The sequence below is a fragment of the Amia ocellicauda genome, chromosome 19 (assembly GCF_036373705.1).
Source record: "Amia ocellicauda isolate fAmiCal2 chromosome 19, fAmiCal2.hap1, whole genome shotgun sequence".
Lineage (NCBI taxonomy): Eukaryota > Metazoa > Chordata > Actinopteri > Amiiformes > Amiidae > Amia > Amia ocellicauda.
Genome location: NC_089868.1, coordinates 8,189,352 through 8,209,541, shown reverse-complemented (window position 1 = coordinate 8,209,541; position 20,190 = coordinate 8,189,352). Strand labels below are relative to the sequence as shown.

General features: G+C 38.3%; 1 protein-coding gene across 6 annotated transcripts in view; it reads left to right on the top strand.

Annotated features, from left to right (window-relative positions):
- Nucleotides 1-20,190, top strand: part of patj (PATJ crumbs cell polarity complex component) — a 280,589-nt gene that overhangs the window by 76,780 nt on the left and 183,619 nt on the right. For 4 of the 6 annotated variants that reach the window (XM_066691661.1, XM_066691662.1, XM_066691665.1 and 1 more), the window contains exons 19-20: nucleotides 14,918-15,127; nucleotides 17,128-17,244. In XM_066691661.1, the coding sequence (XP_066547758.1) occupies nucleotides 14,918-15,127; nucleotides 17,128-17,244 (327 nt within the window). The remainder of the gene's footprint in view (nucleotides 1-14,917; nucleotides 15,128-17,127; nucleotides 17,245-20,190) is intronic. The other 2 variants (XM_066691664.1, XM_066691663.1) reach the window with 1 other exon arrangement.

Sequence of the window (20,190 nt, the reverse complement as noted above, 5' to 3'; positions counted from 1 at the left end):
AGGACCACACGTGGCCCACACCCAATCTTTGCAGTACCCCTGCACTATACGATATCTTACAATGCTGTGTGACAGTAATGGTAGTTACCCAGCTGAGTGTGAATGAAGGGACTCAGTGTTCATTGTGTGTAATATGCAGGCCTAACCCATTTAGAACTCAATACGAATGAAATGGTTTCACTGTTGGAAGTCCATTTGTCTTATTCATTACCGAATTAAACGTTCTTAAATACATGTTGAAGCATACATAAAAAGAGATATTTACACTGACTATTAAAAAGACAAAGAAAGAACATTACAAGAGTATGTTAATGGATTTCCTGATAGTCCACAATGGATTATATTTCTCAAATTGGAGCACTAAAAATGTAAAAAAATATAATGTACATTAAATAATATAACTTTCTCCAATAAAAAGAAAATAGAAGACATGTTTTGCTTGCATTATACAGCAAACCTTGCAATCATAGGATCTCACCTTGTTAATAATAGCTACACCTAGTCTGATTTCTGTCCTAAAGCTTTACCAGTGTAATGACAATCTGTGTTTGTTTCTCCCAGAACACATCCGGGTACTGTTGGCAATCATAGGATCTCACCTTGTTAATAATAGCTACACCTAGTCTGATTTCTGTCCTAAAGCTTTACCAGTGTAATGACAATCTGTGTTTGTTTCTCCCAGAACACATCCGGGTACTGTTGGCAATCTCATTTTTTGAATACCATAACAGATTCACTAGGCTGGTAATCTCAGCAAACCAGTTTGTTTTGTTCCGTTTGTTTGTTTCCTTTCTAATTTGTAATTGAGTCTGGCTGTTTTTAGCCTACGTGTCATGGTGGAATACACACTCTTAGTCTACATTGGCCCTCCAGTGGGAATTGCACGGTCTTGAAGAATGGACTGATAACAGATTGATATGTGTTGCATACCCTTTGCTATCTTGATCATCTTTCAGTGTTTGGAGCTCAGATTGTGTCCCTTATGTAAGGGCAAAACTAAAATCAACATCAAACCATAAGACGTTTTCTCATAATCACTATTACATGCTTTAAATGAAGGTGCTCTCAATCTTAACCATGCGTTGTTTCACATGGAACATGCGTTACCTGTTTAAATTGAGCTCCTTTTTTGTTATTTTTAATATACTGTTATTGCTTTTGGCACATCTAGGAGATTAAGTTGTAACATTAATTAATGTTGTTAATTTTGGAGCCACTAGCTTGTCCTTTTCCTCCTTGGTCTAGATGATTTAACTGTTTCCTCCGTGTAATGAAATTCCCTGTTACTCCAACAGACTGCCAGATCCCATTTCACAGCAGCTCTGCAGCAGCCTGTTCCAATGTCCTTCTAATCTGAAATGCCTCCTCATTAGACATCAGGCATTGTATCGATGTGTTCTGAAACCTTTTCATTGTTACTTGGCTGTTCTGCGTTAGATTTTTGTAGTACATGTATTGATTTAATATATGTACTTGCAGGATGATTGCCCACAAAGGAAGCAGTGATTTGTGTATGCAAGGCATACTTAAATGTACCCAGTCGGGGAGTATTTGTTTATTAGGCTCATTATTATGTATGTAATGAATATTTTAAAACTCAGATAACATTTTGGGTCCCATATTTGCCTTAATCTTAATCTTTGTTTAATTTGAGGTCTTTTAGATTTTGTATTTTTTGGTGAAGCTGAGTATACTCTTAGTCTTCTGTTGATGTTATTAATGTCATCCTCTCTGTGATTTAAGTTTCTTAGGTAATTACACCAATTACAAAGCAGCTCTTTATTGTATGTTGGGTTACAAGCTGGTTTGGGCCTGGAAAAAAGGCAGCACGATCAATTTGGTGTCTTACTAGTAACCACGTTAAGAGATAATAAAATTGAAGAAACGTGATCATGCTTATTTGTCCTCGTTAAAACCCCGCTATTTTGAATGCACAGTGTCCTGAAGTCATTTTGTGGAAACGCCACCAAACCAAGTATTGCAGTAATCCAATCCAGACAAAATAAAGGATCCTTGTAATTTTGTAAATTTGACCACCCTAGATACAGTACACCTCAAATGGAGAATCATCCTATAACACGCATGCAGGCTTGCTTTGTGTTTAGACTGAATGCATGTGCAATATGTCTGCACACCCCACAATCACTTTGTGGCTTTGATGAGGGCAAACAAAATCACTGCAAGTTTTATACACATGAAACCTTCCCTCTGCTGACATTGTGTATGAATCGGAACTATTCATCTACAGTTCTGAAATGGGCCAAGAGTCTACACACTTATTTTCCATGTATTTGATTAATCCCTCTGTAATTCTATGTAAGTGTGTGTATAATTAAAGTGTATGCTGTGTGTTTGTATTATTATTATTATTATTATTATTATTATTATTATTGGAGTCATCTAAGTTGGATTTTGTAATTTATGGAGAAAAAAAAAAATGAGACTTTCAGAAATTCCAATTGTCAATCAGATCACTGGTGGTTGGTGCCAATGATGTAATCCAGCAAGCCAATAAGAATGGCTTGCATGGAGACACTGGCATTTTTGCATTTCAAAATCATCCACAACTGAGCTTTAGAATGTGACAAAGAACCTAGCAACACAACATTTTTAACCTTCTAAGGTAAGTTAGTTATCCTTTGTATAGTTTCCTTTAACAGTGAACTTTGATATGATTGTCCTTCAATTCTTATCCTATGATGCCTCTACTGCAAAACAAATGGTGTGTCTTTAATTTAAACTTGGAGGAGGAGGCTCTCAAATGTATCAGTAAAATAATATGTGCTGTAATGCTATTGGAATGTTTTGGCAAATTTCTGAGCTGCAAGACAGTAGATGCTGAATTCAAAATTACGTGTGGAATAACACGAACGGCTGGTGACATTCCGTGGGTGAGGGCCGAGTGTCTGAGTGTGGAACTAAGATGTGTGCTTTTGCAACCTGTCGGTCCCGGTCTCTTTTATAATTAAAATGTCATAAAGGGAGCATCAAATCTCGAACAGTATGCAGCACTGTGGAAAATGTAATCTTCTTACTGGGCTAACAGAAGTGTACTAAAATCCTTACAGAACCAAACAATTGCAGTATTTGTATGCAAACATTTTAAATTATTAGTTTGTGGGTTGTGAAATATTAAAAGTAGATTCTAAAAACAACTTTTTCGCAGCTGGATGGTTGTTGGAAGATGTCAGATTCAGCATGTACAGGAAGTCGCCTTATTGTGTCTCCTCCCAATCAAAAGGGAAGCCTTGGTGAAGCTAGAGAAGTACCACTGTATTTCAGCAGTGCCTATGCTAGCATTGTTACATTGTAAGGTTACGTAAGTATGTAGTATGAGAAGTAGATGTCCATTCAGGTTGTGGATTGTGAAAACTCATTGTCTAATAAATAACTACTTGATCAATTAACTGCTTCAAAGTGGTAATGGAAAAATCCAGATTAGCATCTTGTTTTTTTACATCTGATTCTGAAACTAAAACTATGACGAATCAGGGGCTCCCATAATCACTTTATTTCTAGGTGTTATATATATCAGTGTTGATTTTTGTTTCAACAAGGCAAATTCATTTCCTGTTGATCTCCCGCATGTCTGGTAATTGAAACCTCTAGTTTAAGCCGCAGTTGTGCTTCCGTTCAATTAATTCCTTCCAATTCAATAGGTAAATTAAGATATCAGAAAGCTAAGGTAGAATCTGAATGCGCCCTGTGTACTGCTTAATTTGGCTTTTGTTTCAATCTGTTTACCTTCTGCTATGTCAGCAAAGCCGCACCAGTTAACAGGCTGAGATGTAATTGGAATTCTGTTAGAGCTGTTAATTGCTCTGCTGTTCAGTAGACTGAACCACTGCTTAGCTGACTGGTTTATTATAGGCTATGATCTGAGGGCTATGGACTCTACAGTGAGAATTTGAAAAAGCTCAATAGTGTCATCATCTAGACATTCTAGTATAGAAAAAAATGTATCCCTAATGATGATGTTTCCCAGCTCTTGCAGGCACTTCTAAAAATATCAAAGTTTGCAGACAATTTTTTTCTCAACATGGTACTATAAACCTATTTGTTTTCTCACAAAGCCCATTTAAATCTACAGTTTTTGTATTATTATTTTAAAAAAGTTTTTCCGTAAATAAAGCTTTGGACAGTTCTGTACCAGAAACACCCACATTGTTGGTGAGATCATACTGGACGAGCTTGGAAGTTTAGAAGGAAGGAGACATTAGCTGTGAATGGATGGGACTGGGGCTTCGGCCTGGGACTTGTACTGTACATGGACAGGGCCTGAAATTCCTTTTTTGTCTTAATATGGGCTGGGTTCCACAATGTGTTCTGTGGCAATTAAAAAGTCACGTTAAACATTTTGGAGCTGCAGGGAATACTTAGACTACTTGCACGTGTCTCGCCTTCCTGCTTTATGTATAATACAGACATACACATATTTTAAATGAAAGCTAAAGTGACGTGTGTTCCTGGAGCTCTGTGCTCTCCTGTTTGCCCTGTAAACTGTGTCTTGCTCAGGGGCAGGCCTTTCCCACAGCACCTCCACAAGCCCCTGATTGATCCCAGCTGCAGCGTGAAAACTCTGCTCTCTCTAAGCATCTCCAGCGCTGGCTTTGGCTGTTGTTCAGCAGAGCCGGGTTTCCACATTCAGATGATTACCTACTGGGACACAGCGGCTTTTAAAGGTCATTTAGAAACAGGCAGGGCCGCCACAATGGAGCCTTCCTCCCATGTACTGACAGTCCCTGAGCACGCAGAGCCGAGAGCCCTCGGGAGTACTGGCCATGATGTCACTGCTTCTCTGACTCGCCAGAGCAAAGACACTTGAGATGAGTCTCCCTGCCTTTCAGAAGGATTCAATTAGATGTGTACAAACAGGCTGTGAAGTAGGAGTTAGACTTCCTTCCTGTCTCTGGGAATACATTTTTTTTTTTTTTTCTTGTGGTTTAAAGAATATATGTATTTTTTTTCAAGGTTGTTTTTATGCCAGGCGAGGTAATGGGACTGTGTCCTTAACAAGTCCTCATTATTAGAGGGCTGGTACCAAGAATGGGAGTATCATTATATTTGATATGTAAACTGTATTAACCATGCAAAAAGAAAGATAATAGAACAGGTGCCAAGACCCTTGCACGTACAGGCATGCTGTCAAATATCAGATGGCAGTCACCCCAGTCATCCAATCAGGATTGCCTCCCCAACCCCCCCTGATTCTCGTCACATCATCAGCACCATCATCCTCTTCTCCACCCCGTTCGTCATTTCGCCCTGGTCATTTTGTCATTTAGTCGACATAGTTTGATCTATATGCCCAAACTAAAACGGGCCACAAAGAACATGGAAACACATAAAACACCACATATCTCAGCTATGTGAAGTCTCGGTTTGAAAGAATCAACCTGTATTGATTTCTATATTATTCAGAAAAAGTAGGCTTACATTGCAAAAAACATAAGCATTTAGGAGAGTGGATTCAATTCACTCAGTTAAAGGGACTGAGGGAGCTTATTATGCAAGTGAGAAATATCTAGCATTGATGTCAAGGGAACTCCCTGATTAAAAGTGTTCGAGTGGAACTACAATTAACTTTTACGTGACACCAGTAATAATTAAGTGGCATAGTGAAATTTAATGATATTTAAAGTTTAAAAGAACGGTTTTAAAAAAAAAAAAGAGCCCTGTTTTTCTTCTGTGAACTGATTCCCTCTCATGTTCCCAGCAGTTTTTCTTTATCCTCTGTCTGCAATCTCATAATCACTGCAGTGCAATTTCATTCAGACCTACCACTTTGGCAAGGGATGCGCAGCCATTATCACCACCGCCAGCAATAAAAGTTCCATTGGTATCAGGACTCCTATCTCTTGTATATTAATATAAAACTTAACAGAGATGCTCTCAACCACTTTAGCAGGGATCACGCATCCGATCAGTATAATGAAACATATTTTTTATTTATTTTATTTTCATTTTTATGAATAATGCATGTCAAAACCATAACCTTTTCAACACATCAGCTTGTAAACCCAATGAAGCGGGGGACTAGAAAACTCAAGATACCTGTCAGTGTTTCATAAAACCCACTTAACAAGCTTCGTTAAAGCTGAAGAGGCGTAAACAATGAAATCCAGAAATGAACGTTTCACTGGTGCTGCTTTTCGTCTTTCAGTCATTTGGCCTTTGCCAGCAATACCACTACAACAGTTTTCACTGCCATCCCTAGGTGTAACATAAAAATAAATGATGAATTTTATGCCCCATGACTCCCAGAAACCCTGGATTAAATGCCTTTTCCTCACAAGTATGGACACAATACCAGCCTGCCATTAAAATCTCAGAAAAACATTACTAACAACTTTTTTTTTTTTTTTTTTTTTTTTGCTGGAACACATCTAGTTGCAGCTCTTGTTTCTTAGGATCTAGGAATGGCTAAGTTTACATTTTTCACAAATGAGACAAAACTGTGGGTTGGACTTGAACCTTCATGTAATGGTATAACAAGATTCCATTTGAAGCCAAATTAATTGCATGCAAATATTATCATGTATCAGTCAGTGAGTTTTATTGGTATAACCAATTATTTGATTTTATTATATACGTTACCTCAGTGTGTGAACTTCTGAACATACCAAACAGACCATAATTGAATGGAATAAAACCAAAAGAAAAATATGCAGGACTAAGGTAGTCAAATTTATAACAGGAACCCCTGGTTTTGGAACAAATGCAACTTCTGATCCTTGAGGGGCACCCATAGCTCTTAAAGAGACCATAATTAAAGGCTCTCCTTCATAAAGCAGGATCCAGGTCTGTTCACTTGCTGTCAGGGGACAGCTGTGGTCAGGATCTCCTACCAGTTGGATTGAGGGCCTGTGGTTAGGGGCTCTTCAGGACGATATGCAGAGCTTGTTGCCCAGCAGCTGTGGGGAGCAATCCAGGCATGCCAAATATGGATGAGGTGAAGTGCTACTCTGTGAAAGCCAGAACTGAGATCCCGGCCTCAAGCTATAGTCCTTACGACTTAAGAATCAAGAACATTAAAATAATATATTCTTCCATGCATATGTCCACTTTTAATTGCTGCATATATTTCAAGACCTAGATATGGGATGTTGATAATAGGCCAAGATAATGCCACTGATTCACTCTTCTTCATCTGACTGGCAAAGAGTCTGACCAGCAAGTTCTTCTCTTCACAAAGCTTTAGGGTTAACCTGGACATTGACGTTTTTTGCAATTTGTGTTGGTCTTGCTGCCGATACATTTGCCAAACTACGTCTTGAGAATCTCAATCTGTTATGATACCAATATTTTTTCCAAAACCAAAAAAAAAGCCAGGCAAATTGAGAGTTCCTGGAATTCGATTTAAAATTATTTAAGAAAAAGCACTCTGAGGACAACGGATGACTTTCTAAACCAATATTACGAGAGGGGTCAAGTTATTAACCAGCTTGAAAATGTTCAGATTTACAGTCAAGCGCATAATAAAGTATTTCAACATTTCAGCACAGTGGGCCCTTTTGAGGAATGTTTTTTTTCTCTTCTCTTTCCCTGAAAGTCAAATATCCATTGAAGTTCTTAAGCCGGAGGAAGAAGAAAAATGTATAGTAATTTAAATGCTTTTCACTACCATAGGTGTTTCTCAACCCAGTAGTGCTTGAAAAAGTGCCGATGGGGGGCCTTACAACTGAAATCAAAATTTCAATTCACTTGCTCTTTACTGTATTGCAGTGCACTGTCCAGCACTGCAACAAGAAGTGTGTAGTAGGGTAGTTTTTGTCAGTGAACAATGTGTCAGCAAGCAGTGCTGTAGTGGTGACTGAAGCGGTGGGTGTACTCTGATAAAGCATCTCCACTTTCTTCCCTCCCCCCCACCCCCTTGTCCTTGCAAGTGCCTGGAGGGTAGCAGATATTTGTCTGCAGAATTAAATATTTTGTTTTATGATACGTATACATTCATAAATTATAGGAGAGTATATGCAGAATCTCCCCAAATTAGGTGGGCATACAGTATATAAGACTACATCACTGTTAGCAAGTAAGAGAAAGTGCTGGGGGTGGAAAGCATGGATAATAGTGGTCAAATGGTTCATTCTCTGCTCCTTTTCCGCAGATAGCAAACTGATTGGGTTGTGGTTGCATGGAAGTATGTCCCACGTCACTGAGCACACCAGTGAATGAGCGTCTTTCATGTTGATGCCTCAGACAGGGGCTCTGTAACATCCAGCCATACAGAGGGCTGGCAGGAAGGGAAAACAGAGCTATTCTGATTGCACGTCAAAAGTGTCAAACCATTTGCTAGGTTAAAAACATTTTAAAAAGATGTAATGCATAAGGCATGTTCAGCACCACCACACCCCATAATGAGTTTCAAAGAGACCGTAAACCAGTGTGTTTCAGGAGGTAGGAAAAATGGAAATAAAAGTAGCCGTGTACAGTGACTGAAATATCAGACGTTAATAAAATCTGCATTAATGTCCCCGCGTTTCTCTCCTTCCCTTTCTCAAACCCTCAGCAGCCCCTGCACCCCGGTTAGGTTTTTAAGAGTTTACTTACTGACGTCACTTTGCTGTGTGGGGGCAAGGGAACTAAAGGTGCTTGGCTGGGTTTCTGGGGCTCCACAATGCAGCTAGTGTCTTCAGCAGGACCAGCTGTACTCACTACCTAATGTGGAATCCCCTCAGACGTCTCATTTTCCCATCTATCCCAGGGGTTACATATTCCACAACCGGCAATTAACCTTAACCTGAGTTGTACTTCTCTTCAGTGATTATTTTGCATTTTAAATTGTAAGCCAAGCCTACATTGCACTTGGAGTAGCATGCTTTAAAATGTTCCTGTCTGTTTGCTGTGGATGATAATTTCATGTCCACATTGCCTAAGACTGGGATTATCAGCACTGCCTGGGCACTTTATTGGCATGAATACATTCTGCTTGACTGTCTCCCAGTCTTATCCTTGTGGTGACTTGGCATTGACATCAAAAGGTGCTTGAAGGCATCTTGAGGGCCCTTAAATGCATGCAGTCATCAATGTTTGATGCAGTTAAGGAGAGATGTGGTGTTGTCATATACTGTCCCACTGTGGCTTTGATTTGCACACATTATTGTGAGCTCGGAAGGTTCCTGAAGTGTCTGTAATGCTTTCCTATGCTTCTCCTAGTTTCTCACTGTGCATGAATGGATGGTCCTCTTATTTGTAACACTGGTGGAAGTTTGCCTTAAAGTTGCTTTTATTAAATGTTTTTTCTTTCATCTCTCCTCCTTCTACATCTATTTAAACACCTGACATTGCAATATATGGACTGGCTAACCTGGCAAGATGTAAAAAAAAAATTATGATGTGTCGCATCCAACAGTGAGCTTATGAGGAAAATATGCAGCTTTCCCCAGTAGACTTAATTTAATATTCTGATAGTATTTCCTCCATTTTAGGCAGAGCGTGATGCTCACAGTATTGACTTCCAGTTCTGTGTTCCCATTTAAAATGTGTGCGTTTTTTGAGTCCAGGGCCGGGTTTCACAGATACAGTTCTACCCCGGTGAGAAACACCAGCTGCTCTGTGAAAGGCTAAACACGTGCTTAAGGAAATAATGCAGGCTAGGCTCTCATAGCTGTGGAATCATACTTGTGTGTGTGTGTGTGTGTGTGTGTGTGTGTATATATATATATATATATATATATATATATATATATATATATATATATATATATATATATATATATATATTATATATTATTATTATTATTATTCTCTTTAAACCTCCCTGGAGCAGTTCACATTTATTTGTGCATGTTATTCAGCCATAGCACTCTGCCTTTATAAGTGGGTAACCATTTATTTAACCAGAAAGATTTCCAGCAGTTATTGTGAAATCCATAACTCCCACCCCCAAAAAAAGAAAGAAAAATGTATTTAGAAATCGCACTAGATTAGCCTTGTAAGTTTTGACATGATTTATTTCAGCTGGCTGTTTCTTTTCACTTATTAGATAGCTTGTTAAGCTGTGTTAAATTCTGATCCAGGGGAGATTTAATCCAATGGACTTTATAGCATTTTTTTTCAGGGATGAATCACTGACTTGTTTAAGCCCCACAAACTGTTCGGCCTTTCGTGGCATTTTGTTGCTGGAAAGGTCTGTGAGAAAGGGTCTAAGTCGGAATATCGTCACCAGGAATTTTCCACCTCGTGACCTAGTCAAAATACTAGCAAATTTGCAGCAGCGGGTCTTTGTGAATGAAGCAGGAGTAACAATGCCGGCATATGATGTCACGTCCTTGCATTGTCATGACGCAGTACGTTAGCTAACTTGTATAACCAATCAGCATAGGTTGTATACACACTGTTAACAAAAGTGAAGGACAATTGTTTAAAGCAAGTGTTACTTTAACATCTCATCATCCAGCATTTCTAATCTTATAAAGTGTTTGAAGTTTACCATCCTCTGCATAAATAAAAGCACTTGTAAATTTCTCTCTACTCACTGTTTTCTTACACTTAAGACTGCACTGGTCTGATCCATCATGCCTCATTCTTTAACTTTTTACCCCTTTCTAATGTTGGCATCTGTATTTACTTAAAACATGCTACTTTAAATAGTGTATTTGCAAACTCTGGTATCATATTGGCTGATGTACCATCCAAGCCCTTAGAAACCAACCTTTGTTTTAGAAGTGGCCTTTGCTTGTGTTTATACAGAACAGTATATTGCATAGAAAAATAAAATAAAGTGCTGTAGATGGATAAATGGTCTATCTAATTAGAGTAATTCAGCTTTGGTTTTTATAACAAAATAAGCACTTACTAATCGCTTTATATATACACTCATTATTTAAAATTGGTCCATATGGGTAAACAAATACACAGTGAATAACATCAAATCATAGCTGAATTACATTTTTATAGCCTTATCTGCTAAAGACCATGATTGATTCTGTGATTGTGCTGCAGACTCGTAAATCTTTACTAGGTTTGTACTCTGGTTATTTTGGCATACTAACTGGCCATGTCTCTCTCAGCTCCAACGTCATCTGTTTTTGTCTTTTGTCTTCATCCAGTTTGTTGTTTTAGTTGTAAGATGCTGTTTAATGGTACCTATACTTTTATCTGACTTTTTACCTGTATTCAAGTGCAGGGGTGTCGCTAGAACCTAGTTAGTGGGGCTTCAGCCCCTCTAAAAATAGTATAATAAAAGAACTATGAAGTTACGCCACCCCCCACTAACACCGCGGACAAAACAACATCAGCAACCCCCCCTGCCCCGACCCCGGGCGCTAATGCCATCTTCAGCCAGTCCGATGAAACACCATTCCCTTATAACTTTCAGGCAGTACCTGCTCAAGTGTAATGATTTTTGAGTCCCTGGGATGTAGGCCTATTTTATCAACAGGGGCAGTGACATGCTAGGAGGGGGTAGCAGATTTCCCTAGACTAGAGCATTATATTTCCTAAAGAGCTGCTTCAGCTGTCTTAGTAACATACCTGTCTCAAGTGGGTTTTTTCCCCATAATGAAAATCTTTATACTATGTTAAAAGGTAATCAATCTCACTCCATTTTCAATGTATACTCGCAAGCAAGGTTTTGGCAACTCGGTGGGTGCCCCTCTGATGTGAGCCCTTCCAGAAGAACTATTAAAATGCGTCTCCACCCTACCAAATACAAAAGCCAGAAGTACAGAGTGGACATCCTAAAAATGGAATTCACCTTGTTTCAACTGTTCAAACCCCCCAAAATGTGACATTTTTCACCTTCACTGTTACTTTTTCTGTGTCGTGTGTATTATAGTGGCCTGTTTGTTTTTTAAAAGTGGCCAATTGTGTGTTTAAATATTGTTGGTCACAGATGGTCACGAGACCTTATTAGTAGTATTGTTATTTTATTTTATAGCTCCTAGTTGATATTGTGAATGACGTCTAAAATATTATGCCTAACATCATTCATTCTCCTTATAAGGTACAGAGCATTTTTACTTGTGTGAAGATCTGTGAGTTAATGTGCGTCAGGGCAAGTTTGGTGTACAGGATGATATAATCCCCAATGCAGTGATCATCACAAGGACTGAACCTGTGTTAATAAGGCCAGCCTGAGCAGTACAGCAGCAGGAATGTCGGAGTTTTGTTCTGATCTGCAGCAATTAAAACTGCACTTCTCTTCTCCCGTTCTGGAGGGCTGTAGTCCAGCAGGGTTTATAGTTCCCTTTAAATCATTACCTGCTTTGGATCAGTATAAGAGCGTTAAGTACGTCCAATTAAGGGAATAATTAGTTCAGTTGCCTAATTAAGAGCTCAAATAGAATGAAACCAAAAGTCCCTGTAGCTCTTGAGGAGCTGGGTTTGGTTTATGTTTCAGCTCTCCAAGATATGCATAAGAACCCTGTTTGTATCCATTTCTGTTTTATACTATTCTGCAATTACCTTTTGTTTGTATGGTACGAGCTGTGATTTGTTTTATTATTTCTGTTACTGCTTTTGGGATCACTTTCAGGTGGGATGTACATTTTGAAGAGGTAGATGTGTAAACGTTCTTTTAAGGAGTTGTATTAATGGTTGTTTCTGGCTATGTGCCCTTTTTCTCCTCTGTGTACATTTAATATGAATGTAAATTATTTTGGTGGGCGTATCTGTGATGGGGTCAAATCACTTGTCAATGTGAGTGTGTTGTGTGAATCCCCTTGTTCCCCTGTCATTTGGGACATACATATCTGATCGGTTAAAAACATTCACATTTAACTGTGAATACACCTCATGTTTTGAGTGGGCCCAGGTCGACAGATTAATCTGTTGAGTTTATGGTACAAAATAAGAAAGTTCATTAGACTTTGGCAGTGTATAACAACTCACAATCAATCAGCTGCATAATGATGAAGTACAGGAATGTTTCAGGTCCATATAGGAGAATGATTCATATTCTATACATAGGTAATTGCATTTCAATTTTAAAAGGAATGCCTTTAGTGTGCTTAATAAGCTTAATAAACATTATTATACTTCTATAGGTAACACTGTTTTACGTAAGGACTGTAGGGTCCTCACGCAGTGAACCCATTAAGAAACAATGTTGTCCATTTTCACTGAGTTGCACTGGGACTCCACTGCATCAGGCTGGCAATCAGGCTGCTCTGTAGTGAGAGGCAGATTATTCAATGAGTCACACGCTGTTTTGCCCTCTGTCCAGCAGGGGTCTCCATTACAGTGGGCAAGGTCTGTGTCAGGCTGCAGTGGTGAGTCAGGTTAGCAAAGCACATATAAACCCCAAACTTGGATATAAGAGATCGGGAATACATAGTGATCCATTTATTTTGGACACAAAACTAGCTTCCTTTACAGTTACTTGATGCTGCATCTTGGAGTTGTGTCTCAAAGAACTAAATTAAATCGTGTATATTAACCCTGGGGGGATCCATCGGAAAGTTGATCTTTCTTCATATTTAGCAAACGCATGCCAGCTCGTATTTTTAGCCTATTCATCCTATATTATAATGTTTTCTCTATAATCCTTCTTTTCATTAGTGTTTGACTAGGGAAATGAAGCAATTTGTCTTCCCATAACTTACCAATGTCTGAGCTCCCAAGACCATCTGAGCAAATATCCCTTTTTTTTATTATTACTTCCTCTGAAACCAAATCCCCCTGAAATTTCAAAGGAGAGGTATACTTTTGTGGTATTTTGTTCTTATTTAAAGGTGTATGAAGCACTGAATGGGCCATGAAGGGATAGTTTATAAAATGCCATATTAAACCAAAGAACAGACTTATGGAGCCAAAACACACAATTATATAGGAATTAGTTAGGTAGAATGTGAATATATATGGAAATATACATGATATGCGTTATACATTTATTCTACAACCTAGTTGTCCTAGATGTCCTGAACAGATATGACACCTGTTATTGTCGCTTGTGTGATTTAGGGTTATTTCTGTATAAATACTGATAGAAAGTGTGAAGAATTAATGTTAATGTTGAGCTGCTATATTAATGAAGGCTTACTGTTTTTTAAATGTGGATATATGCATTTTTCACCAGCTTGGGACATTAGGTTCTGCTAGTCCTGCCAATTGCCGTGATCGATTTATTTATGTTTGCTTAATTTTATTATAAAGTAACTTATAATTCTATTGCCAAGTGAGTCATACTTCCCCTTCAGGCAACAGTTCCTGGGTCAACTGCAGATAGTCAGTCGGCAACCAGAGAGAATGGTTTGTAGATCTTTACCGTTAATAAAGTTGGATTGTACCTAAACAGTATGTTTTTACAATAGAGAACAGAAACTATAATTTATGAGATCTAGATCTCTGTCTGGTAATGGTTTACCACAAAAGATGTAACTTCTTCCAGTCTTACCACTGTGGCAAGTATATCTTTCACCAAAGGGGAAATTATCAGGTTACTTACATTTTATCATGTTTACCTCACCTTTCAAATGGGACATGCCTGGATAATTTATTTCAAGATCCCTGTTTAGGAAAGGCTAATAACTTATGGAAGCAGCAGCAAATAAACTGAGTCTTAAGTGATATCCCCAGGGTCTTAATTAACAAAATGTATATCGCAGCCAAGTTCTACTCGATTTTGTTTTTATGGATTTAATATTTAATTTACAGGAGAAGTAGTGAGAGGTGAATGTGAAGATGTGGGCTTTTCAATTCTCCCAAAATATTTTGAAACCATAATAACCATAAAGAAAAACTAAAGGAAATTAGTGGAATCTTTGTGTCAGATACGTCTAAAAGATGCATTCTTTTCAAATGGCCTTTCTCTGGCACAAACCGGTAATCAAGGAGAGAAGTACCTTACATTCTAAGCTATCTCTTGCGGTCTCGTCTCAATGTCTCTAATGCAAGAGCCTGTTTCTGCAGCTGAACTTGGCTGTTCCTAGCTGGCAACTGATTGCTTTGCTGTGGTCTCTGCTGCCCTCTGCAGGATCCTTTGGACCTGACACGCACAGTGATTGTGATCCGCTCGCTGGTGGCCGGCGGGGTTGCTGAAGTCAACGGAGGGCTCCTCCCAGGGGATCGCCTGGTGTTTGTCAATGACACCCACCTGGACAGCTGCACCCTGGTGGAGGCAGTGGAGGTGCTTAAATCTGTGCCCCCTGGCAAGGTCTACCTGGGCATTTGTAAACCTTTGGTGGTAAGCACCTTTTTAAAATGTTTTTATAATACTGCAACCTCAGCTCTTTCAGTCTTGTCCTATAAAAGGATTGAGATTGGCTGCGGTGCTGCAAAAAGCAATTGGATGTGTGTGTTTTTTTTGTTTGTTTGGAGGGATGTACAATAACCTTTCTGCTTCCTACCTTGAAGATCCGCACTACTGCTCCTATTTAGTCTTGCTATTGAATTGCCTTGATTCCCCCTCAGAAACACAGTGTGAGATTTATGTCACCAACATTGAACAGGCGTGACACAAATATGTTATCCAAATTAACCAGGCCTCTGTAAGTGACACATGTCACCACTGGGTGCCGCAGAGTTAAACGCTCTGTCTAAACTATTTCTAATTGCACCTGTTGTGATAGTGGCATTTCACACTGATGTAACTATTGTGAACTGCCTGCCCTCTAATTGAATCATGCACTATTTGTTGTAATTGCTGTTAGTTCATTTTACGGTTATTAGGACTGAAGCTGTATGTTCTGGCTCCCACTTTAGTATGTTTCTTGATGTGTGTATTTTGAGACAACTGTAAGTTGCCCTAAGTAAGCACATCCACTTGAAATAATAATAACTAACTGAAGTCTTTGACATGGGTAATGTATGTAATTGAGTGGATCAATACCAACTATTCTGGCTGAATTGTGCCATTCTCACAGGGAACACCATAAAGACAGTTAGATAATTGCTTTGGGCAGCACGAGCTCGAAGACTGCTGTAAGAAGACAGGAGCGTGCCACTTTTAAACAGTGATCATGTTATATGGCACAGGTTTGGCAACTGTGTATGGTGTCCATTATTTGAGAATCTTGTCTAAAGAAAAGAGGGTTTGCATGCATACTTGCGTAATGTGCTCCAAACAAAATGTTTTTATTCAACTCTGGAACAAGTAAAAACATTTTCATTGGGACCCATTACAAAAGTGTAGACTTACCATGTCATCTGTGTCTAAACAATCTTAACAGCATAAACACTCTCTTAATGTCACTCATCATTCATTATGTTACAAAGCATCCCTTCTTTACTGAAATGGGAGTGGATATATGTTCGTGGCACAGCAGGAACCACTAAGACAGTTTTGTCTCTCTGTACTGCAGTTTAATCTGGCCCTGAAAACACAACTACCATTCATCATTGTCGAATATGTAGCGTCCTGATTAAAACTCTCCAGAACCCTTTCATTTCACAGAAAAGCAGCTCTTGAATTTGACCTCAGGTTGGTCCCTCAATCACAGCTTTCATAAAGTTTAAGGAAGTTGACTTCCTGTCCCAATAGCCCATCATGAGAGGAAATTGAATATTAATGGCCTGCAAAAACTGCTTTTTTAAATTCAAAACCAACTGGAGACATATGAATGAATTTTGCAGAATATTATGCACCCCTCACACACCCTCTTCCTTCTTCTCCCTTTTCTTCCCTTAATTGTGAAAGCAAAGGTAGTAAATGTTCCACATGGTGTTAATGGAGAAGAAAAATATTTTGGATTTCTTTACCAATACATATGAAAAAATTTATATCTTGGCAAAAACTCAGTCCAAAACTTCAGTTTAAGGCATATTAATATTCAGTCTTTCTCCATATGATAGTAATTTCCCTTCATAACATGAACTGTTGTATTGTAAGAATGCAGAGTAATCTAGAACCCCCTCCATCACTGCCTTGCCTAATAAGTTTACTTTAGCGTATTTGTAGGGTAAGGTCACATTTTTATTCAGTTTTTTCCCCTTGCATTTTACAATTTACCATGAAAAAGGGTGTACAATTCTACCCTTCTAGATATTTACTGGAGCAAGCCCCACTATTCTCAATGTCTAGTGTAGTGAAAGCCTGCATGGGATGAGTGAAAGCCAGAGAAAGCCATGGTCAGACAGCAAAATTACCAACACACCCACACTACAGTTTACCGCAGGCCGCATGTGTAGTCCTTGTGGTGTTTTTTTTTTTTTGCTTGTTATCAGCATGCTGTTCTTCAATTGTAGCCAGAGGTCACAGAGGAGCCCCACACGCAGGAACCAGAACTTAAGGTCACAGATGCCCACGGTGAAAAGGTTCTGATCAATGCAGGAGAGCATCGTACTGTACTGCCAGCCCCACAGGTACTCTCTACTCATAACCCCAAGCCCAGCGTCTCACTACCATTACAGGCGGTTAAACTGTCAGATTTATTATTTAGGTACTTTTTTAAGTATTGCTTTACTTTAAGGGCCCCATTCCTTATTTCACCCCTAATCTGTAAAAGAGAGAAGTAGACTATTGGCCGGCTCCCCTTCTCACCCTTCTCACCCAGTGAAGTAGAATTACCAATGGACTCCAGCTTAGTCCCTGTCTAGACTTGTCAGCTGTCTGCTCAGTCGTGGGTAAAGCATGATAAAGTGTAGTTGATCAAAAAAAAAAAAATCCGTCTCTATCCAATGGAAATAAGGAAGCCAATAGATTCCTTAGCCAAGATCAGCATATCCGCTTGGCTGGGAGTGGAAATAACAAAATCACAGACATACGGCTCCCTGCTTCAGAAAGGTACGCCATTGGGAATATAATTTATCTCGATGGTAAAAGCGTACACAAGTCCATAAAACTGCTAAACAACAAAATGATTCCCTGACACTTCCCACTGACACACCAAAGCCAGTCGGGGGTTACTTTGAAGTGGTCTTTTTATGCTACTCAAGAGAAGCGTGTTCCAGACCACGCCAGACTTGCAGAGGAGTTTAGAAAAGCAACATCTCACAACTGACTGAAGTTAATCTCTTCTCGCAAACTACTGGAGTAAAAAACAGTCTTTGCCAAATGCCAGACATTAACCTATTAATGATCTCTGTGTGTCCTGTAATCCTATCATTGTTTCACACACATCATAGCTTAAATATATATATATATATATATATATATATATATATATATTGTCCTAAACAATTATTTATTTTTGATTGTAAGGTAAATGTAATGGAGAGACAGCTTAGAAACTTGCTCTGATCAACAGAAGTCAGAAACCAAAGTAGATACTAATTTTACTTATATGTAGGACTATGACTATGTAGGACTTTTTTTTTCCCCAATTGTAATTCAACTGCTATACACAAGATGTCCCTGCAGCCTCCTCAGTTATGGTAATTGAATTCACAATTCAATAAATCAACAAATTGTGCTTTGACTGATTAGACAATTAAAATATAATTACGATTATTACTATCAATGTTAATTAAATACATTTATGCATTTAAATACATATTGAGAAACCTAAATATGGAGTCAAAAACATTGCAATCAGAAAGCATTTAATTGAGCTAGTCCAGGCAACTATATATATGGTATTCTGCACACCGATGAGTATAATTTATTTTGCACGACTTGTAATTCATGTTTAGATCACACTTGGAAGTCAACAATAGACTGACATTGATCACCAGAGGAAAAAATTAAAAATACATTAAATGAAAGTCTGAGATAGACAGCTACAATGACCTCCTCCAGTAGGAACAAAAGGGGGGGAAGTTATGAACGCCAACAATGTTTTTGTTTTGACAGAGGTATTTTCGGTGGTAATATTCCTCAGAAAAAGAAAAAAGTGAATCCCAAACTAATTCTATATAATAATTCTATAGCAGTTTACCCGAAAAGGGAATATCTACCCCAAATCACTGATTTGTACAAGATGAAAATTGTAAAATTGGTACAGTAAAGTAATATGAGCCGATGGAGTTACTCTGCACATTTATTATTTGACAACATCAAATTCTTCTTTGAGGATTATGGCCAAATTCAATAAATCTGAATTGCACTGCCTACGTAATTACCTTCCCAGAAATATCTGGATAAATAATTTTCCCAAATCAGACAAGCTGGTTGCAACCATAAAAAATATATATACGTTGCCCAAGAAAACTACGTTTTTAAAGACCACCTGACAGAAGCAATCCAACAAGAAGTCTGTACTTCACCTATAAATTTGCCACCTGAGCCATCATAACACAATGGAGAACTTGGTATTCTGTTGCTGAATATTATTCGAATAATGTAGTGTTAAAGGACCTGCAGAAATTGCTTGCAGATGTGTAGAGTTTGCATTAAAACTCAATAATGATTTCCCAATTTAACACGAAAGGCTAAAAGATATTTCTCAGTTGTTACCAAGTCTGTAGAATCTGAAAGAAGTGTTTCTGATGACCAAGGTTTTACAGAATAATCTTGTCAAACTATGACAAAAGCCAGGGATAACCAATAAAAATTGAATGCACAGGGTATTTTCTGTCATGATACCATAAGTGACAATAATTGTGCTGCTTGCAAACAACCTTACATTATTATTTTGTTATCTTTGTCACAGCATTGATGTTAGGAATTCAGTTTTGTATATGAATTGTTCCTGAAATTGGTGCTGTTTTTATGTCTTTGGTTAAATTATGTGTAATTAAAACAATTAAATGTACTTACACATTTCCACAAATAATATTAAATAAGACATTTTAGTAAGAAAGGGATTCATGTCCCTTTAAATAAATGTCTTCAGCTGCTGCCAGTTAATCAACACGGCAATGTACTTTAATAGAAAGACTTATTGAGATGATTAAAGGAATCTTGAGAGCATGAATCAAAAAGTGGTTTTAATTAAGCAGACACATGACCACCTCGCTTGGGAGGACTGAAGTGCAGCCTTAGAAAATAGGTTGCATAAAACACAGGGCTCTACTTATTAGGCATCTTCAAGTCTGCCTCAAGCATAATCCCAAGCACACAGATGGTGCAGAATTGTTCATTGTAATTCATTTGATAGGGTTAACAAATGAAGATTGTTAAAACATTTTAAGACTTTATTTCTGATCCTTCCTAAAATTCCAAAATATCTTCCCAGCAAAGGCGATAGTATAGTTGTGAATGCTATGCCAAAAATATAGCCGGCAACTCCAATTTAAAAAGTTTAAATATTTATTCATCTCAGTGGTGTTTGCTATTAGTAAATATTTACAAAGTCAATAAACATATAAATGAATCTTGCTGATATCCCCGGCTATGTAATGAGTAAGTAGTTCATTTGCTCTTGTGAT